The sequence below is a fragment of the Cladophialophora yegresii genome (genome assembly GCF_000585515.1).
Source record: "Cladophialophora yegresii CBS 114405 chromosome Unknown aczIN-supercont1.6, whole genome shotgun sequence".
Taxonomy (NCBI): Eukaryota; Fungi; Ascomycota; class Eurotiomycetes; order Chaetothyriales; family Herpotrichiellaceae; genus Cladophialophora; species Cladophialophora yegresii.
Window position 1 is genome coordinate 2,721,330 of NW_006913050.1, and position 23,297 is coordinate 2,744,626.

General features: G+C 53.4%; 11 protein-coding genes across 11 annotated transcripts; 4 read left to right on the top strand and 7 right to left on the bottom strand.

Moving 5' to 3' along the window:
- Nucleotides 1-910: 910 nt before the first annotated feature.
- On the bottom strand, nt 911-2,064 carry A1O7_09013 (uncharacterized protein; the record flags this gene model as incomplete). The annotated part of the gene is made up of 3 exons (XM_007763002.1): nt 911-1,395; nt 1,450-1,864; nt 1,921-2,064. 3 exons carry the CDS (start codon nt 2,062-2,064, stop codon nt 911-913), a joined length of 1,044 nt encoding a protein of 347 aa, XP_007761192.1.
- A 675-nt stretch (nt 2,065-2,739) lies between these two features.
- Nucleotides 2,740-4,017, bottom strand: A1O7_09014 (uncharacterized protein; the record flags this gene model as incomplete). Its single annotated transcript, XM_007763003.1, has 3 exons — nt 2,740-3,495; nt 3,543-3,670; nt 3,732-4,017. The coding sequence occupies 3 exons, from the start codon at nt 4,015-4,017 to the stop codon at nt 2,740-2,742; spliced, it is 1,170 nt and encodes a 389-aa protein (XP_007761193.1).
- An 806-nt stretch (nt 4,018-4,823) lies between these two features.
- Nucleotides 4,824-5,813, bottom strand: A1O7_09015 (uncharacterized protein; the record flags this gene model as incomplete). The annotated part of the gene is made up of 4 exons (XM_007763004.1): nt 4,824-5,016; nt 5,077-5,300; nt 5,362-5,443; nt 5,512-5,813. The coding sequence occupies 4 exons, from the start codon at nt 5,811-5,813 to the stop codon at nt 4,824-4,826; spliced, it is 801 nt and encodes a 266-aa protein (XP_007761194.1).
- Nucleotides 5,814-7,185: 1,372 nt separating this feature from the next.
- A1O7_09016 (uncharacterized protein) lies at nt 7,186-8,863 on the top strand (the record flags this gene model as incomplete). The annotated part of the gene is made up of 2 exons (XM_007763005.1): nt 7,186-7,325; nt 7,381-8,863. 2 exons carry the CDS (start codon nt 7,186-7,188, stop codon nt 8,861-8,863), a joined length of 1,623 nt encoding a protein of 540 aa, XP_007761195.1.
- A 780-nt stretch (nt 8,864-9,643) lies between these two features.
- Nucleotides 9,644-10,545, bottom strand: A1O7_09017 (uncharacterized protein; the record flags this gene model as incomplete). Its single annotated transcript, XM_007763006.1, has 4 exons — nt 9,644-9,775; nt 9,809-9,846; nt 9,874-10,048; nt 10,114-10,545. 4 exons carry the CDS (start codon nt 10,543-10,545, stop codon nt 9,644-9,646), a joined length of 777 nt encoding a protein of 258 aa, XP_007761196.1.
- A 651-nt stretch (nt 10,546-11,196) lies between these two features.
- On the bottom strand, nt 11,197-12,467 carry A1O7_09018 (uncharacterized protein; the record flags this gene model as incomplete). Its single annotated transcript, XM_007763007.1, has 5 exons — nt 11,197-11,411; nt 11,472-11,726; nt 11,788-11,869; nt 11,925-12,076; nt 12,137-12,467. 5 exons carry the CDS (start codon nt 12,465-12,467, stop codon nt 11,197-11,199), a joined length of 1,035 nt encoding a protein of 344 aa, XP_007761197.1.
- A 581-nt stretch (nt 12,468-13,048) lies between these two features.
- Nucleotides 13,049-13,998, top strand: A1O7_09019 (uncharacterized protein; the record flags this gene model as incomplete). The annotated part of the gene is made up of 4 exons (XM_007763008.1): nt 13,049-13,256; nt 13,302-13,525; nt 13,578-13,726; nt 13,791-13,998. 4 exons carry the CDS (start codon nt 13,049-13,051, stop codon nt 13,996-13,998), a joined length of 789 nt encoding a protein of 262 aa, XP_007761198.1.
- A 1,079-nt stretch (nt 13,999-15,077) lies between these two features.
- A1O7_09020 (uncharacterized protein) lies at nt 15,078-15,877 on the top strand (the record flags this gene model as incomplete). Its single annotated transcript, XM_007763009.1, has 2 exons — nt 15,078-15,480; nt 15,546-15,877. The coding sequence occupies 2 exons, from the start codon at nt 15,078-15,080 to the stop codon at nt 15,875-15,877; spliced, it is 735 nt and encodes a 244-aa protein (XP_007761199.1).
- Nucleotides 15,878-16,375: 498 nt separating this feature from the next.
- On the top strand, nt 16,376-17,575 carry A1O7_09021 (uncharacterized protein; the record flags this gene model as incomplete). Its single annotated transcript, XM_007763010.1, has 4 exons — nt 16,376-16,414; nt 16,464-16,710; nt 16,784-16,966; nt 17,019-17,575. The coding sequence occupies 4 exons, from the start codon at nt 16,376-16,378 to the stop codon at nt 17,573-17,575; spliced, it is 1,026 nt and encodes a 341-aa protein (XP_007761200.1).
- A 251-nt stretch (nt 17,576-17,826) lies between these two features.
- A1O7_09022 (uncharacterized protein) lies at nt 17,827-19,752 on the bottom strand (the record flags this gene model as incomplete). Its single annotated transcript, XM_007763011.1, has 5 exons — nt 17,827-18,653; nt 18,705-18,839; nt 18,902-19,007; nt 19,059-19,666; nt 19,722-19,752. 5 exons carry the CDS (start codon nt 19,750-19,752, stop codon nt 17,827-17,829), a joined length of 1,707 nt encoding a protein of 568 aa, XP_007761201.1.
- Nucleotides 19,753-20,430: 678 nt separating this feature from the next.
- On the bottom strand, nt 20,431-22,717 carry A1O7_09023 (uncharacterized protein; the record flags this gene model as incomplete). Its single annotated transcript, XM_007763012.1, has 9 exons — nt 20,431-20,939; nt 20,967-21,605; nt 21,662-21,708; nt 21,760-21,980; nt 22,037-22,135; nt 22,185-22,239; nt 22,293-22,330; nt 22,388-22,501; nt 22,565-22,717. The coding sequence occupies 9 exons, from the start codon at nt 22,715-22,717 to the stop codon at nt 20,431-20,433; spliced, it is 1,875 nt and encodes a 624-aa protein (XP_007761202.1).
- Between the last annotated feature and the right edge of the window lie 580 nt (nt 22,718-23,297).

Below are 23,297 nucleotides of genomic sequence, written 5' to 3' on the forward strand. Positions count from 1 at the left end.
TGCAGACGTAACCACGACAAACTTCTCCGACCTTCGCCACGATACTCGTAAAAATCGGCGACTGAAAGAGACACTGACGACAGGTCTCGTGTTCTGTATCGTACAGCGCCTGGATTCGCCTTCTTTGAGTCTCTCAAAACAACTTTCCACCTTGCCACGACTTGGGTAGAGCCCAAACGAACACTGCGGCTGCCGCCATAGCTGCCTCAAACGTTATGAGGGAGAACCGACTATGAGGCATAAACTGCCTTCGCAGTATTTCAGACTGGTAAAGAGTTGTCTCCTGCAAGCTGCGCAAATCAAGCTTCGGGAAAACACTGTGATTGTGGTTTCTATGCGCTGTTAAAAGTACCTTTACAGTTTCATCACAAGACACACTGCAAGCTTGATTGACATGTGATGTTGCACCATCTCTTGAGTGGGACTTGAGGATTAGGGTTTGTGATAGGCGCCCGGAAGCAGGAAGTGACAGTGGATTCATGGTTACGTCCGGAGTGTTCACCTTTTTGCCAGTCTTGGCTGGTCGACATTCGAGCTTGTCTAGGCTACGATTGGTGCAAGGGTGCACGGTGCATGTCGCATGGCGCAGAGAGCAGCTTGTCGTTCTAAACATTATTTTTTCCGTGCCATGATCAAGTTGAGGTTGTATGCGCATTGAAATCATGGTGGGCAGAGATCCTTTCGACGCGCTCTCAAGTGCGTAGTTGATTTTGTCAAAGCAGCAGATCCGGATTCATAATTTCCAATTGACACTTCCCTAAACGGCCATAACGATCTTTTGGCAGAAGCTCAACATGGTCAGGCTGAAGCAACTGGACTTCACAGTCGATGGTAATCCAGGCCAGTGAGAGCCCTGCCAGTAAGGACGTAATTCATGTATCGAAAATTCATTTTTCCGTCCGAGTAGTTGCTAGAATTTCACTACGAGTCTCTTGCCACCCATCTTTCCGGATTGCATGATACTAATCATCTCTCCGATGTCCTCGATCTTGAAGAACTGTGAAGGACTCTCAATCCCATGTTGATGTGTAAACTCTACACACTCTCTCAGCATAGCCGGTGTAGCATGATTGCTGGCGCCATGCACAGTATACTTCCCGAGAGAGATGTCGAGGGCGTTGAATGAAATCTCGGTTGGCGGGCATCCCACCACAATCAGTCTACCACCAGTCTTCAATGTCTTGGGAGCAATGTCATAGCCCGCCTTGACTGCAGTGAAGACCACAACGGCATCTGCACCCTTGCCGGTGATTTCCTTGATCTTTTTCGCAACGTCGGATTCAGTGCGGCTATTGACTGTGTTTTCGACACCTGCCTCCTTGGCTTTCGAGAGCACCGCGTCGTCGATGTCGATTGCGATCACCTTGTAACCCATCGCTTTGGCGTATCGAACTCCTTGGGAAGAAGATCAGCAACATCAAATCGTGCGCCTTCGAGCTAGAAACGTACCTATCTGACCGAGGCCTCCACAACCGATTACCACCAGCCACTGCCCGGACTGTAATTGAGCTTTCTGTACCCCGTGGTATGCTGTAATACCTGCACAGCAAAGTGGGGCAGCCTTCGATGCTTCCATGCCTTCTGGCAGTTTGCACGCCGCCCGGTAGTCAACCACGGAATACTCTTGAAGAAATCCATTCAATGAGTACCCTTGCATTTGCATTCTGCCTGACTCGCACCATAGATAGTGAATGGCACATGATGGGCACTTCCAGCACGCACGGTGTGCATTCAGAAAACCAATTTCATCTCCTTTGGCAAAGCCGGTTACCTCCCTTCCAAAATCGATGACTCTTCCCACAGCTTCATGACCAATGGTCACGACATGGTTTGGAAGAACAGGCGCGGAACCATCCACAAGCATCTGAAGGCGGGTCAATAAAATTGTGAGGCAGCCTGAGAAACAAATTCTTTTTGTACCAAATCGGAGTGACAAAGACCAGCAGCAATCGTCTGAACGAGAATTTCATCTTCTTCTGGTTGTGGTATGACAATTTCCTTCAGTCGGATCGATAGGTCGTCGGGGTGAAACTGTGCGGCTTTCTGAAGCCGAGAAGGGCCCATATTTGGTACACTCAGGACTCAGGACTCAAGACTCAAGACTCAAGAATCGAACTTACAGAAGTTCTAACGCTGCAGGTGCTGTCGGACTCTCTCTTATGATGCTAGCCGAGCAAATGGTGGCGAACTGGGAAGCAGCCCAGTAAACCTCCTCAGTCGCGGGTTCGGCAATCGTTGACCGGGACCTCCGGGTTTTGGCTAGATTCCGACTCGACTCAACAATGTCCCCTCGGAGCTTGACCTATAAACGTCCGGGTCGCCTATTGAATTGTCTTCCCACAACGAAGGTCGCCAAGTTCATTGTTGCATTTCTATGCCGGAGGACAGTTCCCCTTGGACGTTCAGCCTACTTGATCATTCAAGCTTTTGATCAACACTTGCATGTACTCTCCCTGGTCTGTATATCGTAGGGTTTTCGGCATGTCGAAAAGATTCCGTGTCTGATCCCTCGCGTACTACGAAGGCCACCAATGTTCAGGTTGTGTGTGTGATCGTAGAGCATGAAAGCTTCGGTCTAAGTGGAGGATCCCCAATGGAGAGCACGATGGTGCTCTCGCATTTCACTGAGAGGTCGGGCATAGGGGAGGCATTGTTCTCGGGGAGCTTGTTGAAGATCAATGGTGTACATTCACACGAGCGAACCTACGCGGTTCACTTCCTCTTCCTAATGATATGAGCCTATGGGATCATCTTCGCCTTCCTCATTTTATCCCAGGTCGGGCCCCAGGTGTCCATGACCGAGTAGTTCTCGGAAAATCCTGCTTTGTAGATTTTGTTCATGTCGTACTGTCGATCAAAGTCAGCAAGCCTCAGATGCAGGATCTCGAACCCCGGCATGGTGACTCCTGACTGAGCAATGTCGTTGCGGAGTTGGTATTTCTGCTCGATGTCCTTCCAGCGTCCAATGTTGTCGTTGATATATTCACGAACTTCTTTCGACTCGTCACTGGGAGGCGCGGATTTGAGACCGAAATACTCGCACAGCTGGGGCCATTTTCCTTCCCAGGTGTCGTACTTGAAGTTGGATGCCACATTGAATGCTTCTCCGTTCCCGCTGACTTCGGGATGTAGCGAGAGGAAGATCATCTGCTTGCCGATCATCTCGCTGCCGGCATCGTTGTGCTTTGCGATCCAGCTTTTCATGTTTCCAGGGAAGGGTACCATGCTGCCCGGGCCATTGATATCTCTCCACAAGGAGAAATAGATGGCCAAAGATGCGGCGAGGGAGTACGCCGAGTGATTCGGAGCAAATCCGATCACGATATCGGGCCTCGTTTCGCACCAAGTCCATGACTTGCCTTTGGAATAGGATTCTAGCCAATCGAGTTGGCCATGGTAAAAGAGCTGATCACTGAACGGTGGCTTCAGTCGAGGCAATGACTCCTTCAGAGGTACTGGGAAGTAATGATCTTCTTGTAGCAAGAAGCCATACATCTGTCAAATGTCAGACTTGGTTTCCGACTCGCGGTAGAGAAGCCTACCTTTGCACCAGTTTGGAACGCCACGAATTGCAGAACCGGCGAGAGCATGTCTACTGCCGTGACTGCTCGAACCACCATGTCAACAGCGTCCTTCTTTTCCTGTTGAAAGTTTGTATTGGCTTTGTAGGCTGTTCACGAGAACTTTAGTTGTTGGTTCATAGATATTCTGGAAAGCGCTACTAAGCTTACCGTAGTAAAAGACGTGTGTGACTGTGTCGATATCAGGGATCTGCTTCTTCACAGTTTCATTGAAAACCTCCTGACTAGGTTCGAGCAGATTGAGTCCCGGCACGATTCGCAAGTTGTCAGTCTTCGGCCACAGAGAGACGTCGAGACTGAGCGGCCGGTTCGTCAAAGCAGTCACTTTATCCCAGGTTCCTGCTTTGGGATAATCACGCAGCAGCTGATCGACGACTGCCCATCCCGAGACCCCGGATGCTCCGAACACGATAGCATGGTTCTTCGTTGCAGCCATTGAATAACCTAGCGTGTGGTCAAACCCCCTAATTCGCGTTCTCGATGAGAAGCATCGACTTTCTACGGTCAACTTTATATCTTTCTACCCCAAGCTTCCACACAAACACGCGACTTCTGGAGGATGAAGGCCGGGAAGGTTGGGGTGAGGCGGAACCAAGGTTAGCGGAGAAGGAAAGCCGGGGCGCGCTGCCGGACTTCAGCCTCCAAATTGCCCACTCCCCGTGTTTCAACCAAGGGAACCAAGTCTCCTTGACAGGCAACAAGCAATAGCTGACATGCACACAGTAATTGCCGGTGAACGATTTTGTTGTCGCCGATATGTGGTTATTGTTCTTAACAGAAAGGCGGTGCCGGATGCTGAACTGCCCACAAGGTCTGGGGGCTCATCTCTCGCTCTCTCGAGAGGGATTCGCTATTCAATTTTGGTCAATAAAGCAGGTTCGTGTCATGTACCTTGCTCACTCTGGACTGGCGCACGGCAACAGTAAATCGTTCCAGCCTCCTGACGACCTAGCTCTTTCTTAATCTGCCTCTTTCTTGCAGTGTTCAGTGGTAGTGTGCAACCGATCAAGGTGTCCTCTCCGTCCATCAAAGGTACCATGGAGAGTGCTCATATCCATAATCAGTCGAGAGCTTCCTCCTCCTAGTTCTACTTTGGGATGTGCAAGAGCCTACGACTGCTCGAGTCAGGTTTTGAGAGCAAAAACCCAGCAGCTTTTCACCGGTCTAAAATTCCACTCCTCATGCCACCGAGCCTGTTGACCGAGTCTACTAATGAGTACGAATCATCGAAGACTGACTCCATCAGATCTGTCCACCATCCACCAGGAAGTCCTGACCAGTGGTGAAGGTACTCGCATCACTCATCAGGCACAGCACCATCCCAACCAGTTCTTCAGAGTTGCCTAAACGTTGCATTGCGTTGCTACTCTCGAATAGCTTTCTTCTCGTGGGATTGGCCTGCATGACCGATTCTAGCATATCGGTTTTGATAACCCTGTCCACGTGAGAATCCGGACAGCCATGCGACGATACGGGGGCGTGGGACGGCACTTACCCTGGGCTGATTGAATTCACGCGAATCTTGTGCTGAGCGAGCTCTGAGGCGATTTGCTTGACTAGGCCGCGCACAGCGTATTTGGAAGCCGTGTACGCAGAAATCGTCTGAGGAAATAGCGATCTGTGCCCTGCTGTCGAAGAAATGCACACGACGCTGCCGCCCGTTCCTTGCGCGCTCATCTTGGCGGCGCAGAGCTGCACAGTAAGGAAAACACCGATTACCTGATGGGATCTTAGCCAGCGAGAATCGGTGAGACTAGAATGCGGAGCATCCGGAACGTACATTAACATTCATCGTATCTATAAGGTCCTCTGGTGTATGTTGGAGAAAAGGCCTGTCCCGAATGATCCCCGCGGCTGGGATGCTATTCTTCCCGTCAGCCAGCACACCTAAGCCTGGAGGTCAGTCGAACAGGGGTCGCGGTATGCTTACCATCCATCAATCGAACCGAAGTCGCGGGCAATGCTGTCAATGGTTGCTTTCAGGACTTCATAGTTGGTAACGTCGGCCCGATAGTATCGATGTTTGCCTCCACATTGCGATAGCCGCTCGAAATGTGGCCCTGGGGCGACGTCGAGATCAATCGCTGCAATATTCGCTCCGGCCTGGGCAAGTCCCAGAGCAAAGCTGAACCCGAGCCCTCTGGCGCCACCGGTAACGACCACGACCTTGTCTTTGACCAGGAATTTCTGAATAACTTCTGGGATAGAGCTAGAAATTCCTGATTGTGCCATGTTGCCAGGAGGGCTCTGACCCTGTTGAATCATGTCACACATGATGGTACCCTGCAACCTGGATCTGAAGGAAGATGGATCTGACATTGGGATGCTCAGTGATCACCATTCGCGGATCTACGGCGGAGGACAAAGTCCGGACATGCTTCGCCGACACAAAAATCACGAGACCCCCAACATGCTTCTGCCATTATTTGCAGAAGCACTGGACGTCAGGGTGAGGAGTGGAATGTCTTCGACCGTGGAGACAGGGAGGGGTCACATTCCTCCTTTCCACAGCCCAGAGACTGATGGACAAGTAGCATCGCCAGAGAGCGCTCGCAGTGTGTGGACGTGCTAGCCACAATACTACACAGACCCCGGCCTTTAAAACATGCACAACGCACATATTCAGCAGTGTTGAACACCCCAGACTGGCTGGTCACTCGCATTAGGAGGTGGCTGGGAGGCTGGAAGATGATACAGGAGCTTACTGCGTCCTTATGGCCATCGCAAGTGCATCAGAAACTGAGATCTCAATCGGTGTTGATGCTTGGACTATCCAGTGAGCCAATCATGGCGCATCAGCCAAACGTGGGCCCCGCGGCCAACGGCAGGCGGCAAAAATATGCTTCGATTGGCTCTGACTTCGCGCCCAAGGTGCCACATTTTCCATCGCGGGGGTTGGAAGAGGTAGCTGGTTGAGTTGTATCAGCAAGAAGGCCACTTGGTGACCAAGAGCGCCAACACAGGTGGTGTAGGGGTGCGAACCCATCAATCCTGGTAGTGGATGTTCACGACCATGTACCCGTCAAATCTCGTTTTCGTCTTGTGAGCTCGTTACCTTTTTCAAGAAGGTATTTCTCTCATATACAAGGCTGCTGCAAGCTTGGTACATCCCCGCTTGCCCATAGATCCACCATGTGACTAAGCGGGTTGGAAGACACTCCTCTACTTCCAGATTGCCACCTGTTCCAGACTCTGGCCATGGGACGTTGTAATTTTGGAGCCTCCACGTCCATAGGAGTCAGCTGATAGGCCATGATCTTCGTCGACAGCCGCGTAGAACAATCTAGGACGGACAAAAATCGTGGTATGAGGCTCCAGCTCGCCCTCGGCTCGGGGTTATAAACCCGTCTTCTTTCGGCTGTCACAACTGTCACCACCGCTTTCGGCGGTCGTGAGTCTTGAACCCCGCATGAAGATAGCTCATTCAAACGTGGATGCGACCGGCGACCAATGTCCGGATTTCAGCAATGAAAAAGTCTAGCGCAGGTCAGAAAGCATAAAATATTGACATGTTCCGCTGCTCGATGGAAAGAAACGGACCATCACTTTTCTCGCTCCTCAGAAGATTTCTAAAGAGAGTCTCCCAGCACTCTCAGGTGCAACCATGGGGTCCGTTGGCGAAAAAAACTACGATGCGATCATCGTCGGTGCCGGCTTTAGCGGCCTCTACCTGTTGCACGAACTGCGGAAAGCTGGTTTCACAGTGAAGCTCATCGAGGCTGGGTCCGGGCCGGGAGGAATCTGGTAAAGCATACCGCTAAGCCTTAGGTCAAGACGAAATGGCTGACGTTTCTGCCAGGCATTTGAACCGCTACCCCGGAGCCCGTGTCGATACCGAGGTCCCACAATACTCTTACTCCGATCCAGCGACATGGTCGACCTGGCACTGGAAGCAGCGCTTCCCAGACCGGGACGAACTGGTCACATATTTCGAACATGTTGTCGCCGTTTGGGACCTCAAACCCCACATTGTCTGGAACACCCGTGTCACTGCCGCTCACTGGAACGAGAGCGAAAATTTGTGGAAGATCGAGGTCAACGGCGATCAATATGACAACTACATCTGCAAATTCTTCTGCCCGTGCACTGGTTTCGCGGCCAAATCATATACTCCACCTTTCCCTGGGCTCGACACATTCAAGGGCCGAGTCTATCATTCTGGCCACTGGCCGGTCGGGGAGGTGAACCTCGCCGGCCAACGCGTCGCCGTCATCGGAACCGGAGCGACCGGCGTGCAGGCAATCCAAGAGATTGGTCGCGTGGCCTCACACCTCACCGTGGTCATGAGAACGCCTAACACGGCAATCCCGATGAAGAACACCCCTATCGACGGACCCAGGAACTCCTACTTCAAGGAGCAATTACCGGAGTGGAAGAAGAAGCAAGCCACTACTTTTGCCGGCTTTACTTACGATTTCCGTCCTGGCAAGATCATGGATCTTCCCAAGGAAAAGCGCCGCGAGATCTACGAAGAGCTCTTCAACACGGGAGGTCTTCACTTTTGGCTTGGTACCTTCAACGATGTCCTGGCAAATAGGGAAGCCAACGAGGAATCATATCAGTATTGGCGGGAGCAGGTGCTGAAGCGCATCAAGAACCCTGAGAAGGCCAGAATCCTGGCGCCTGAGAAGCAGATCGATCCTTTTGGGACGAAGAGAATTAGTCTCGAACAGAACTTCTTCGAGACCTTGGACCAGGACAACGTTGACATTATCTACACCCGCGAAAGTCCCATCAAGCAATTCGTTCCCACCGGCATTGAGACCGAAGATGGCACAGTCCACGAGTTCGATGTTTTGGTCCTGGCAACCGGCTTCGACTTCGTCACCGGTGGTCTCACCCAGATCGACATCCGTGGTATCGGCAATCAGACTGTCAAGGATAAATTCGCCAAGGGCGTCTACACGAATCTAGGTATGACAATCCACGGCTTCCCCAACATGTTCTTCATGTACGGCCCACAGGCTCCGACCGCTTTTGTCACTGGGCCTGTTTCAGCAGAGGCTCAAGGCAAGTGGATCGTCGACTGCATCACTCATATCACGAAGAACAACTACAAGAGCATCAACGCGACCGAGGAAGCCGAGCAAGAGTGGAGAGCCCACGTCAACGAAGGAGCAGAGCAAGGATTGTTCAAGGAGGCGCACAGTTGGTATTTTGGAGACAACATCCCAGGCAAGCCACGGGAGGCTCTGAACTATATGGCTGGTATGCCTTTGTACAAGCAGAAGTGCCAGGAGGCAGTGGATGCAGGCTACAAGGGATTCGAACTGGTAAAGTAGGGCTTTTTGCGACATTCTGATGTTTTCCAATGATCGAAGAGAGACAGACTCTTGGACTTGTTAGCGTCCATACCAGAAGTTGAACTATCATATTACTGATACACAAATTGAACATGCCCCGAGAGCCTGCTCTTTGGATCCAACGGAAATTGACGTCTCGTCGAGGCTGTCACTGATGAGAACGATTGTGCTACAGTCATACTAATGACAGAGGTGGCCATGCTGTTGATTCCCAGAGCTACTCACTCCCTGGGTGAACATCGTTGGGGCCAAGATAGGAAGAATCCGGGCCAGCGCCGTGCATCCGAGGGACGACTGAATGTAGCGGTCGTCCAACCTGGTCTCATTTTGGATGGCGGCGGCATGAGAAGTAACGGCAAGGGTGGCAAGTGCTGAGGACTTGGAACCACTGCACTGGGTCGCGTGTCAAATGCCGGGAACGGACCATCGACTTGGCCGTGCTCAAGAACCGGATGTTGCCCCTCCCCCTCTCTACCTCCGGCGCAGGCCGGCATTCGTTCTCCATCCCCCACGCGCTCCAGAAAGTACTTTTCTCCACACGGGCCATTAGACGCAGGTGGCGGCTGTGGAGTTCACGGGGAATGTTCTCCGGGTGCTGGCTCAATCATGGAGCCACGGGATTTATCTCCCCGGATTCTACTTCCTCTCCGGAACCAAGCTGCTTAGTGATTCATTGATTGCATCGTCCCTTAGGTGTCTGAATTCGGATTCCGGCTGCAGCTGGGCAGTCCTTGCCATTGGCCCAGGTAACAAGCACGGCTATGAGGCCTCGGCCGTCGACCCTCCATCAACCTTGTACGTGGAGCCGGTCACAAAAGAAGCCTCATCGCTCAAAAGGAAGGTGATCACGTTCGCCACCTTCTTGGGATCGGCCTGAGAATCCAGTTCTTGCTAGCTCGTTCTCACAGTACCTTTCCTGTGTACTGTCTCCATGGCATGTACTAGTGGTGTCGCAATCACACCTGGAGCTGCTGTTAGATAACTTTAACGACAGATTCGAAGTGGGGGGGACCACCAACCTGGCGCAACAGAGTTAATCTTGATGTTATGACTTCCATACGCGCGTGCCGCAGTTCGCGTCAGACCCATGACGGCAAACTTGTTCGCATTGTAGCAAGTCGTCTCGACTACACCGATGAGGCCGGCGATGCTGGCGACATTAACCTCGGTGGCACGCGTTAGCAATGGGTTCCCGCCGGCGTCGTAAGACCTTACCAACTTGAACTCACAACGGATCCGCCCTTCCTCAACATCTGGCGAATCCGGGCGCGCAGCGAGTAGAAGACCCCAGAACAGTTCACACCCATGACCAGCTCCCAGTCCTCATCTCGACCGTCTGCAAAGTGGCGTCCGCCTTCGCGTTCGATGCTTGCGACATTGGCAGCTCCGTCAAGCCCTCCGAGCTTCTTGACAGTGTTTTCGATCCACGAGTTCACCTCCGAGGCCTTACTGGCGTCGACCTTGGTCGCAAAATGTCCAGACCCAGAGAGCTGTTGAAATGCTTCATTGACTCTTGCCTCGTGAGCCTCGCGAACGCTCAAGATGGCACCACGTTTGGCCAGCAGCTTAGCGGTAGTAAGGCCTATACCACTTGCTGTGCCGGTGGTAGTAATCTTCCTGCGTTCGTGTGAGTGGATGACCACGAAGCTAGTCTCAGACATATCTTCTTGCCTCCTGAAGACGCCACATCGAGTCATGTGATAGATACGGGGAACACGAGATCAAGGAATTCAATCTTGGTGGCAGAAGCTCGACGTACGTATGTGAAAGCAGCCCGTATATTTGTCGATACATGCATCTAGACTCTCTCCTACAAATCATCCAGACATCTCACCCGCAAACGAGGCCTCCACACCCTCATCTCCAAAACGTTCTCCTGAGCTTTGAACAAATCAAGATAGGAGGAAGCTCGGTAGACCCAACGTCTAGTCTAGGAGAAAAGGGAGGGTGAGACGAGCAGTCCGGACATTGAACCCCGAGTACGCGGACGCCCAGGTATCGGCTATCTGGGCAGAAGCTAAGCCACACTCGTCACACGGGCTTGGGCATTGTCGGCGTAGTAAAATCACAGGTCTAAAGAAGAGATAAGATATCGAAACGTCCACGAAGACGAAGACTTGGTTTCAAGACCATCATATTTCAGGTGTCGCGGGAGGCGGAAAACTGGTTGGCAAGACTCGCAACGGTTTGGCAAAAGCCAGGGCTGTCGACCAGCAACAGTACCAAATTTCGTGGTTGGCGGACGTAGATAAGATTGTTTGCCGAGCTCAATCTCCCAGTGTTGCTATGTAGCTCGCGTATTGTCCAGGCCATCACGATGCAGCCGCCGGCTTTCCACTTAACTTTTGAACAAAGTCAACACAGTTCATCCAGTACTCCAGAGACTGCTTCAACTGGGGGAAGAAGTAGAACCCGTGAGGCAAGCCTTTGAAGGTGTGCAGAGTTACTGGAACTCCAGCTGCCTTCAGCGCTTCGGCGTATGCCAAACCCTCGTCACGCAGAGGGTCCATGCCAGCGACTTGGATTACTGTGTAAGTTATCTGGTCAGTACGATGCTCAGTAGAACGGAGCTGAGTTTGTGACTCACAAGCTGGTGGCAGTCCACTGAAGTCCTTTGCAAGTAGAGGACTCGCGTAGACCTCAGGTTCGGCATTGGGCAGGTATTGATCCCAAAACCAGAGCATCTTTGGGGCGTCGATGACACTGGCATCCTTGTTCTGCTGGTAGCTTCCGACAGGGTACCGATCGGAGGGGAACAGTTTCGGATGGCATGTCACGGGGATGTTCAGAATCTGACCGACGATTCCTGAGACCTTCTCGTCCCTCGCTTTCTGGGCCAGTACTGCCGCCTGAGGTGGGGGAGGAGTTAGAAATACTGACCGGGCACGAACGGTGTGCAAGACTTGCAATATTACCACCTGCGCTGCCACCAGCCACTATAATACGTTGGGGATCAATGCTCAAAGCTTCTGCATTTGATTTGCACTGTCGAACTCAGCACTCAATTCCGGGGACTGAAGAGGCGGACCATGTTTCTTACCCATTGGAGGATATCGAAGCAGTCATCGATGGCGTAGGGATACTTGTACTCGGGTGCCATGCGGTAATCAACACTGACAACGACAGCGTTGCCTTTGGCGGCCAGGAAACGGTTCTCGACCTCCTCGGTCTCGTGGCTCCCAACCACCCATCCTGACAATCATTCAGTTTGGCTATCAATAGCGGTGTGAGAAGTGTCACAATGCTACTGACCTCCTCCATGCGCTTTCAGAACCAGAGTAGTCTTGCTCTGACATTTCGATGGCCTGTAGACTTTGAGGCCTACGTTCGTGCCATCGCGGACTGGAACGAGCTGCTCCAGAACTTGGTAGTCCTGGCCAGGCTGAGGAGCATTCTCAGGAAACGGGACTGGGGCGCTCAACCAAGCGGCCTTGAACTGGTCCAACGGCAGTGACCACAGTATTGCGAAGTTTTTGTCGGCCTCGTCCTTGAGCTGGGCGAACTCAGGGTCAATCTCTGAGAGGTGACCGTGCTTTGGAGGTGACCCTTGCCATTCTGGCCCACTGGGTTGGAGCTGTACCATATTTGCAAAGAGTCGAATTGCAGTTTGCTGAGCGAGGTCCAGGCTGAGTCGTGGAGTTATGGTGCCGTTTCGAAGGGCTGGGGAACTCAGAAGCCTAAGCGTACAGCGCATAAATTGTTCCTATCAAGATGACCCAACATATGTGGATGGGTCGCGGCCGACTTCGCCCGAAATGCGGGATGATCACCGGCTGTGTGCCAGCGAGACCCGGGCTTGCCGGGACAAGCAGTTCCCGCATGGACTCGAGCTTTTGGTGACGCTGCTGCCCAGGACCCGCTGAAGCCGTCGCTTTGTCCCACCGCGACGCCACTTGCGGCTGGACGAGGCAGATGAAGACCGTGCTCCGTGGACCAAGATAGTAATGGTTAGTGTCTCGGCGTCGGTGGGGGTTCGATATCTGGGGTAGCGGAGTATGGTCTCCGCGTTCACCCTCTTGGATTTCACAGGCATGTCATCCACTGTGCTCCTCGGGGCGACGTATGACTTGCTGATGGTCCATGAGGTCGCAAAGGCACGGGCGACAGCTGGCCAGCAAGACAGCCTACTTACTGTGGTCTCTCCCTGCAACCCGTCATTGCAATATGGCCCACGTTCGGGCGAAAGCCAAAACGTACAACTTTACAATCGCATTTTTTGTTGCCCTGGGTTCATTCACTTATGACTTCAACCTGGCCTTCATTGGTTCTGTCACCGGCCTTTTTTCCTTCGCCGGATACTTCAACTTCGAAGTCACCAGTTCCCATGGCGGTAGCATCATCGGGGCAAGCAACGGTCTCTATGCCGGCGCTGGTGCCATCGGGTGCTGAACTGTCTTCTGGCCTCCGGATAAACTAGGCAGGAAGCGCGCCGTTCAAGTGATTCGCGTGGTCTGTATTGTCTCAGCAGCATTACAAGTCGGTTCGGTCCACATCGCTATGTTTCTGGTCGGTCGATTCTACAACGGTCTTGGAGTCGGGTTTGTCAACGCGGCCGTCCCAGCGTACATCTCTGAGATCTCTCCGCCTGTCCAGCGAGGGCACATGGTGTGGTCTCACGGGTTCAGCATTTTTGTCTCACATGTAAGTTCCAGATAGCTTTTTCTCGGTGGACGGCGACTAACCCAACTGCAAGCCTTGTGCTGGCTGGTGCGGCTTTGGTACCTACTATGAAGACGACGCCACTATTCAATGGAGACTGCTTCTCTTTCTGCTGTTTTGTGGAAGTCCCATCATTCCTGAGTCACCTCGATGGCTCGTCAACAATGACCAGGATGATAAAAAGTGGGTGACTCGAATAGGTGCTGGTGCAGAGGACGCACAGCTGACATGGATGTGCAGGCCTCAGGGTGTTGGAGAAACTCCGTACCCATCCCAGCGACCCCGAACATATTGGCGCCCGGGAGGAACACATGCAAATCTGCCGGCAAATCGAGCTTGAGAGAGCTCGGCCTTCTCTCAATATGTTTCAACTTATTGTCGACCGCAGGTATCGCAAGAGAATGCTCTTCGGCTCTACCTTCAGGCAATGTGTCGGAGCAGCAGAGAGCTCTTGATGGGCAGGCTCTTAGGGTGAGCATGTGGCGTATCTCTTTGGCATTCTTGGGAGATCTCAGGTTTATCGGCGAGAACGGACAGTTCAGCTTGGCGGCCCGCCCGAGATGTCAGATGGTACTCTGCTCTGCCACTGAGTATCACGGCGATGGTCGAATGAGGCTGTAGCCCCTGGCAGAAGATGGCATGAGCCAGTAAATCGGCGCCATACTGCAGTTGTGCATGAGTCCAATGAAGGCAATCAGGCCGGGTCGAAGCGCTTCTGGGGCTCGCATAATTGGCGACAGCAGGCAGCTGGTCTGGTCGCTGGCGTTAACACACGATTGCCGTCCTGCCTCCATGCTCTTCTACCGAAGACAGGATGACCTGATGCAGAATGGGAACAGGTACGCTGAGCTCGTGTCCAACGCTTTCAGATAGCTCGCCATGTGCTCCCACGATTGATATCAGTGGAAGGATATTGTTGATGTGAAATGGCCAAAGTAGAAGTGTTGCAATCTCCCGTCAGGAACCGCGAACCCAGAGGCGAATTCAATGCCATACGGGACGCAAGATTGCTCCGTAGACCTCTAACCTCCGCCCTCACGCTGACCAGGTCAGTCGAGGCAATATCGCCAAACCAGATAGACCAGGTGAAGCTCCGGCTGGGTGTAGAAACCCAAAAAAAGACTCACATGGCAAGCCCCACAACAAGTTCGTTGTAAGTCGTCGATCGGCCTTGGAGATCAGATAAGTGGACCAGTGTGTTGCCGGACAGGAGAACCGCTCATGGAGAATCATCGCCGACGACCGCAGAGTTCAGGTTATGCAAGTCGAACAGCGAGGCGGGCGAGAGGTGGGTTCCAAGCATCCCGGGGCTCCTCTCGTCGATTCCTGACCTCCCTCTCGGAATACCGGTTCCGGGGCCGCTTGCAGTTCGAGACAAGGACTACATCAGGCACATGTGCGCCATCCTCGTCGAAAAGTAAACCAGTAAACCACTACTCGGGCTGATATAGGACTGCCTCTTTCATCCCTCACCAACAAACGATCCATATCTCGACTCAACTCGAATTGAACGTCAACAGCGACACCTTCGAACATGGCGGCTTCTCCCTACTTGCTCCGCATTCTGTCCAAGCCGACAAACGATGATGTGGACTCCTGGACCAAATGGTACATGTCGGAGGGACTGCCCAACTTGTTGTCGAAGCTCAATGCTACGCGTGCTACATTCTACCACGTGTACAACGACTTCAACCTCGCGACCAAGACACCACTTGACGTCAACAAGAGCAAGCTACACAGCGTCCAATTGACGCACACGGACTTGGAACCACCCGCTGATAAGACATGCCTCGCCCTGTGCCAGCTCGACTCCTTCGATAATCTGGAGGAGATATTCCGTCTCAGCGATCTGACAAATGACAAGGCTCACGGCACTGTCTCGGATCTTCGAGTGTACAAGCTCATCCAGGATTTTGACCCGCGCGGCATTGGCCACAGTGAGTATCCAAGCCTCTACGACGCATCCTGCTCGCGAGAGGTGCTGACCATGAAACCCACCAAGCACGTCCGCCATTTCTTCTGAATGTGCAGAACGAACCGGCTGACGCGGTTGACTACAATAAATTCTACTCTGAGGAGCACCTAGACATGCTTAACAGAGTTCCTGGGTACCGACGATCTCAACGGTACCAACTGATCAAGGGTCACAACGAGCAGACCTCCGATGCACCGAAATTCATGGCTGTACACGAGTGGGAGAGCCTCGATGCGCTGGACGGACCGGAGATCCGTGAAGCAGATGCCAGTCCCAACACTCACCGCGTCTTTGGAAATGCGAAGAAGGTCAACATCCGTGGCTTCAAGAGTCTGAAGGCATTCGGCGATCTGAAGTAGTGGCAAGTATAGAGTAGTTTCTGGAATTGAAGAAGATTTCCTCCAGAGTACAAGAGTTTTCAAAAGTACCTACGTAATAATGCAGTGTAGCAGCCGGGGCGGAGCCCGAGCGACTCACAGTCGTAGCCACAAGAGTCCCTCGTGCTCCGCTATGGGCGAGAGAGTCGCATCAGATGCCCCTCGGCCTCCCGACCCCCGCATATTCCGGAGATCAGTCCCCGGCCAGCGAACCCCCATCCCCGGCCTCGTTTATGGTGTTGGGGTTTGCTCGTGCAATTCATCCGACCTCCAGCCAAGCGATTGGCGAAAGCGCGCTGCGCACGCGGTTGCATGCTCTCAGCATGAGTGGACATAATCGCCGACGGTAGGAGATAAAATGTAGGGCCGTCGATTCGATTTCCGGTACTTGGGCCAAATCTACACAGCAGCATTTGGCAAACATCGCCGAACTTTGACAAGCACAGTTCCCGGAACCAACCCTTCCAACCTAGAGACAACATGTCGAAATCTACAATGAGGGCAGCTCGCTATCACCCGGTCCGTCCAGATCAAGCCAGGCGTGGAAGGTTGTACTGATGTGGTGAAGGAAACGAACAAATGCACGATCGACGAGATCCCCATTCCGACCATCACGGATCATGAAATCTTGGTCAAAGTTGCGTCTGCCAGTCTGTGTCATTCGGACCTGATGCTATTCAATGGCTCCATCCCTGCCACCGAGCCCGTGGTCATGGGCCACGAGGGGGTTGGGTACGCAGAGGAGTTGGGCGCCAAAGTCAACGGCTTCAAGCGCGGCGACCGACTCGGATTTCTGTACATCAAGGACGTATGCTGTGAGTGATGTCGTCTTTCTCCATGTCCTTCTTCTGCGTACGCCAGTGGCCATCCTGGCTCACATCGCCACAGTTGAATGCGATGGATGCTTAGTGCACAATCTCAACTGTAAACTGGGCACCGCCAAAATCCAGGGTTTCCAGTGTGACGGCTTCTTCGCCGAGTACGCGGCGGTCGACTATCGCAACGCCATCATCCTGCCCGAGAATCTCAGCATGGAGACATCGGCGCCGTACTTCTGTGCCGGCATTACAGGTAACCAACTCCCAATCTCCCCGAATATACCAATATACTCACGTTGATGCAGCATTCCACGGGGTCGACTCGTGCACGCTGAAGCCAGGACAGTCGATGGCCATCATTGGATGTGGCGGGCTGGGCCAGATGGGCATCCGCTGCGCCAAAGCCATGGGCCTTGAAGTGGTGGGCATCGACATCAACGACGAGGTTCTGGCCGCCGCAAAGGAGAACGGCGCAGATGTGACCGTCAACAGCAGGAGTGAAGACTTCGAGAAACAAGTCCGGGATGCGACGCGAGGAGGCGCCGACGCCGCAGTTGTCTTCAGCGCCGCCCAGGCTGCCTATGACAGTGCGACCAAGATTCTGCGCATCGGCGGAGTCCTCATGGTCATTGGCTTGCCCGACAAACCACTCCAGTTCTCTGCCTTGGACCTGATGAGGAAGCTCTACCAGATCCGCAGTGAAAGCACCGGCCCGCCACAGCAGATGCCGCGAGCTTTGGAGTTCATTTCCAAGCATGAGATCAAGCCCAAGGTTGATTTCTTCAAGCTCGACCAGATCCATGAGATGATGGATCTGATGAAGAGTGGCAAGTCGAGATCCAGGATGGCGGTAGTGTTCTAGGCAAGCTGCACATTTATATCTCGAGCTGGCATGACAGGTGTAGAGGGCGCGAGGAAGCCTGAGGAGTTCCGCCACACCTAGCTCTTCATAGCATCTATGGAATGCCTGAGCGAAGAAACCTACTCCTTCGCGTGTTATCTGACATAGCAGGCACTCGGCGCTGGCAAGTGGCAGAGTCATCTTCATGACCTGACCAATCGGTATGCTAACAAATCCGGGAACATGTGGACGGTAACCGCAACCATGGCCATTTACAGCTTTGCGCCTTGACTCTTTGTCCTCTGTGCCGCCCGTTCCTTCTCTAATTCCTTCAGTACCCGCCTCAGCACCTTGCCGCTCGCACTCTTGGGCACCGCATCCACAAACTCGATGCCGCCAGCCAACCATTTCGGCCGAGATTTCTTTTGCTTCACGAAGTCGATCAACATTTTGAGTGTTTCTTGATTGGCTTTCGTCGGGTCAACGAGAGTGACGAATGCCTTGGGGACCTCGCCGGCATAGGAATCAGGGATGCCAATCACGCCGGCATCGCTTACCAGAGGATGGCCCAAGAGCAGGTCTTCGAGTTCTGCCGGGGCAATACCCACGCCTTTGACCTTAATCATCTCCTTCAGTCGATCATGGATGATCAAGAAGCCATCTTCCCGCATGTACCCGATGTCACCGGTATGCAGAAACCCGCTCGAGTCGTAGGCCTCCGCCGTTGCTTCCGGCCGGTTGTAGTATCCCATGGTGATCTGGGGACCCTTGGCAAGGACTTCGCCACTCTGGCCGACCCCCAGCACAATCTCGCCCTCGCCATCGCACTCCGGATCGATGATCTTGACCACCGTCTCCGGCACTACCTTTCCCACCGTGTGGGCATTTTCGTACGTCTGATCAGAGGGCGGCGTGAGGGTTATCGCGGAAGTGCTCTCTGTCATGCCCCAGGCCTGCCGGATCCGAATATGACGGAATCGCTTGACCAACTTCTCAATGATCTCTCTGGCGAGGGGTGCTGCACCGGTGTTAAACTGTTGCACAAACGGGAGGTCATATTTGGCAGCTACCGGATCGTTGACGAGGCGGATGAGTAGCGCTGCAGTCGTCAGTTGTTTGGATCTCGTTCATGACTCTGGCAATGACTTACGCGGAACAAGCCACAATTCATCGCATTTATACTTGTAGATGACGTCGAGCATCTGCTGCATGTTGAATTTGGGCATCATAACGACCTGCTGGTTCAGAACCAGCGGGAGCTGGAGGATCTGAACAATCCCGGTAACTGGGAGCGATGAAAGTTGTCAGCCTTGGAGATACAAGCGTGCCCAGTTGCAAGAGACTCACTGTGATAGAGTGGTAACACTCCTAGCAGTGATTTCGGGCAGATTTCGGTTGTCAAAGACCGCATCTGCATCAGTTGCGCAATGACGTTATGATGGGATATCATGACCTGGCCCTCGATCAACACCTCTACAGTCGACTGCAGAACAATCCGACTTACGCCCTTTGGCAGACTGGTGGTCCCACTGGTAAAAGACAAGAAACTGGGAAACTCTCTATTTGATCGGCCCTTCGCGATGGTCCAAGCCTCGACTTGCCCATTCTCGCCGCGGCTTTTGGCCTCGGTGATCAAATCTTGAATGGAGACTTTTCCCGGCTGCCCGCGTACGTCGGCTTCACTGCGCATCAGGATCACCCTGTCCTCGCGAAGGCCGAGGTTGGCGGCCGCTTTGCAGACCGTGTCCCACGATCCCTGATCGGCGTAGACAAGCTCGCTTTCACTGGCTTTGAGGATGTAAGTCATCTCCTCAACGCCGTATTCAGGCGATGATCCGGTCACAATGGCTCCGAGCCGAACGGTCGAGAACGTCAGTACCGGGTACCAGATACTGTTGCTGCAGAAGATTGTGACATGGCTGCCGGGCTTGATGCCATATCTCAAGGCTAGCGATGTGGACAAGTACGTCGCCAACGACCTCAAAGATGCATAGGAGATGAACTCGTCGGTCTGTGCGTCGCGAAAACCGCCAGTCTGCTGTCGATTGGACTTGCAGTGAGGAGCGGCGTTGTCAAAGAGCCAGTTCCAGATAGAGGCGTCGGTGGGAACAGCTAGTGATGCAAGGGTCAGTGCATTCCTCTGGAGATGATTTTGTCAGATATTCACGTGTATCGAGCCTGCCACCCTCGAACAACATGTTTCTTGTCAAAAAGACGCCCGGGGCGTTATCCTGTCGTCAATCAGGTTGATGGTAAGTAACTCTTTGTCTTAAGGACTGGGCGGACGAGGCTCGGAGATCGATCCCCGTAGGAAAACTGATCCAAGGTCCAGCTTCGCAGAGCCGAGGCTTTAGGCGCTTACCTAGGCAAGTTGGCTGGGAGCCTTCGGACTCCTTACGGACTCCTTTCAGATTCCAGTCTGGCACCTCTGATCGATGCCTGAGGTGCTTATGATAGTGGTACCCGTCGCTGGCCGAACTGATAGGTAGTCGTAGGGTGCGCTAATCGGGAAGGCTGCGACTTGGCTGTATAGGCATGGTTACACTGACTGACTGGTTATGGAAGGAGGACAAGAGCCGCTCTAGATACTGCTATGTAAAATAGACACCATGTGTGTCTTAAAGTGATTAGAGGTGTAAGACGGTGATATCGATGTAGAAACTGCCTGAGAATGATCTTAGTTTTATGCTCTACACTGATCCCTTGCTGAGTTCATATAACCGGCACACCTCATCGGAATTTTCGCCAACCCGTCATGTCAGGAGTGTTCCGGTGCCTCTCAGACCATGGTCTATCGACCAGCAGCACCTTTTGGTGCGAGTCACCCAGCTCGAGATGACTGAGCAGATTGCGGATGACTTCCAGACGGCGGGGTTTCAGCGCTCTATGAGCAGCCTAGTGGTGGATATTTCTAGGTGCCTGTCCGGTGTTCTCGAGGTAGACCTCAATCTGGAGTAGTCGTTAGTGATCAGAATGATTGCGCAGGGGAGTGCCCGTGCCTTATTGTTCATCTTGGAATCGACATCCTTGCAGAGAGCGGCGGCGATGATACCGACGATACCGAATGCCATCGAGGCCAAGGCCACGACTCTGTAGACTAGATTAGGAAACTGCCCAGAACGTTGAAAGATGGTTAAGCTTGACCTGATGCCGTGGACATTAGCTTCTGCGAGTGCTTGTGCCACAGCGGAGACGACCCTGGGGCTGAAATCCTCGGCCAACGCCGGTGTTCCAACCGCCTCCATCAGGTCTGCCACCCTCGATTGAGCCAGACCGGCATCCAACGCTGCCGAGGGAACGAGCTTCGTGATCCAGTCGTTAGTAGTATTGGTCAAAATCGTGGTATAGACGGCCGCGCCAACTCGGTCATTGTCAGAAGTGCCCACTGGAGGGGGTTGAAAAGGGCACTTACTCGAACCCGCCGCGAAGCGAGCCACGCCTGAAATCCCACCACTGATCCCCAGGTCTTTGTGCTCGACACCCATCTGGCTGACAGCGATGGCGAGATAGATGGCCCAACCATAACCGGCCTGCGACAGGAAAACAAATGCCAGCATTAATCCTTTGTTGTGGGTGTTGACCAGGGCAAGTAGCGATCCAAAAAAGACCATGACGAAGACAGACCCCGTCAACTGCCACTGCCAGTGTCTGATCCTGCTGCCAAACTGAGCGAGTCCCAGTGCGCCAGCCAAGATCGCAAAGCCCTGGGGGAGGGAAAGTATGATGCCATAGCGCCAGTTGGTCCCTCCATTGGTGTATAGCGCTTGAATCATCGTGGGCCACAGGATGCTGCTAGAGTAGTAAAACATGTTCACGACGCCCAACGCAATCGCAGGTGCTGTCAGGTCTCTGCCGTAGGACGACGTAAAGACGTACGTCGGGGTCAGGGGGTGCTTGATCTTGGCAAACCGCTCCCACAGGGCGAAGAGAACTAGACACCCGAACCCAGCGACCAAAGGTCCGATAACATATGGGCTATTGGAAGGGTAGACGGTCGTCCACACGATGCCCATGAGCACAGGGACGGCTCCAGCAATGAAGAGGAGGCCACCTATATACCATCCCATCAATATAAGGATGTCTCTCTCGAGGTTGGGATCACCTTACCGACGTAGTCGATTTCCTTGACCATTTGTCGGAATGGTATACCGTATCTGCAAGGCCCATCAGTCCAGCTTCATGACGGAAGAGTGAACACAACTTACGGATGAGCAGGGGGGAAGTAGAGGAACAGAAGGCCCAAGAAGGATAGGAATTGGGCGATCGCGGCCGCCCAGAAATTCCATTGCCAGGTATGGCTCTCGATGCCGAACCGGGCGGTGACTGGGCCGATGATGACGGCAATGATGGTGGTGATATCGGCAATGACGACGCCAATGTGCCTCCACTTATTGGGGAGCAGTTCCGAAAGGGCGAATGCTGCCATCTAGATTCGCAAGCCCATGAGCTTCCCGAGAACATGTCAGAGGAGGTTCAACTGACCTGGCAATTGCCTCCTCCGAAGCCGGAAATCGCCATGCCTGCGATAACGGCGCTGGCATTTGGTTTGGACGCCGTGATGATATGGCCGATTGTGCAGACCTGTCGATGTCAGCTCAGAGTTGCAACGGTGGAGCGAAGGGAAGTTAACCAGATTCCCCAGCACCAAGAACCAGCGTCGGCCGAGCAGATCCGTATTTGCGCCGCTGTGGAAATTCTGTCAGTCCTGGCTTCGACTGTGCAATTCGGAATGCCCTACCAGAGCATGAAACAGACGGTAATCGAAATCGTCCATGCCTGCCGGTCTCGTCAGAATCGTCGTGTCAGAGCTCGCTTCATCGGTGCTTAGCCTACCGGGATGAACCAATATGCCTTTTCGGGTTCCCCAAGCTCTGCAGCGACCAATCCACCAATATTGGCCATGACGGGAATGGGCCAGAACGAGAGGCCGTAGCCGCAGGAAAGAATCTGCAGTCTGCATCAGACCAAGTCGCAAGGCCCCCATCTCACCGCTGACGGTGGTATACTTACCCACACCACGACCCATGTCTTGAAACTCACGACTGGGTCTTCTTCCTCCTCGGCCGCACCCACGCCACCCATGTTCTCGACCGTTTCGAGCCGTACACTCTCCTTGAGCGACGCGTCGTCTGATTTGATCTGAGCATCTTCGTCGACCGCCATTCCTGCTACGTCTGTCGATTCCGGGTGCACGGAGGAGGTCAGGTTTGGCCCACGCTGGCAGGAGATACTTTTAAATCACCATGTTGGTCCAAACTCGCCCAATCGGGCATCGAAGTCCGACATGCACGTCTGGCTCACTAGCTCATCGACTATTGCGAGCCCGACACCCCGGGCCTCCGCATTCACCCCACGTTACGCTCTAGTGCAACGGCCTCCTGCGCTTCGCTTCTGTTGAATCAGAACACTGATCCTGTCAGCTGGGCAGGGGTTGGGGGGAGTCATAGCCCATAAGCGCGCCCGTCACTCACCCATGGGGCCCATGTCTCGAGCCCCGCGACCCAGAATCTAGCCGGCAGAGAGGGGGAGGAGACTTCCTATTTATTGCCCGTCTTCCAAACTTCACCCTCAAACTTGCCTGAGCAGTGCTTGGATCGATGTCATTCAGGCGTATGCGAAGCTGGACAGGCTGGACAGATCTTCTATACGACGAGTCTGCAAAATTGCTTCAGTGACTGCTGCTCCATGTTGAGGACTTTCGGAGACACGAGTAGCAGCGCCTCTGACCCACTGGCCCGTCGAG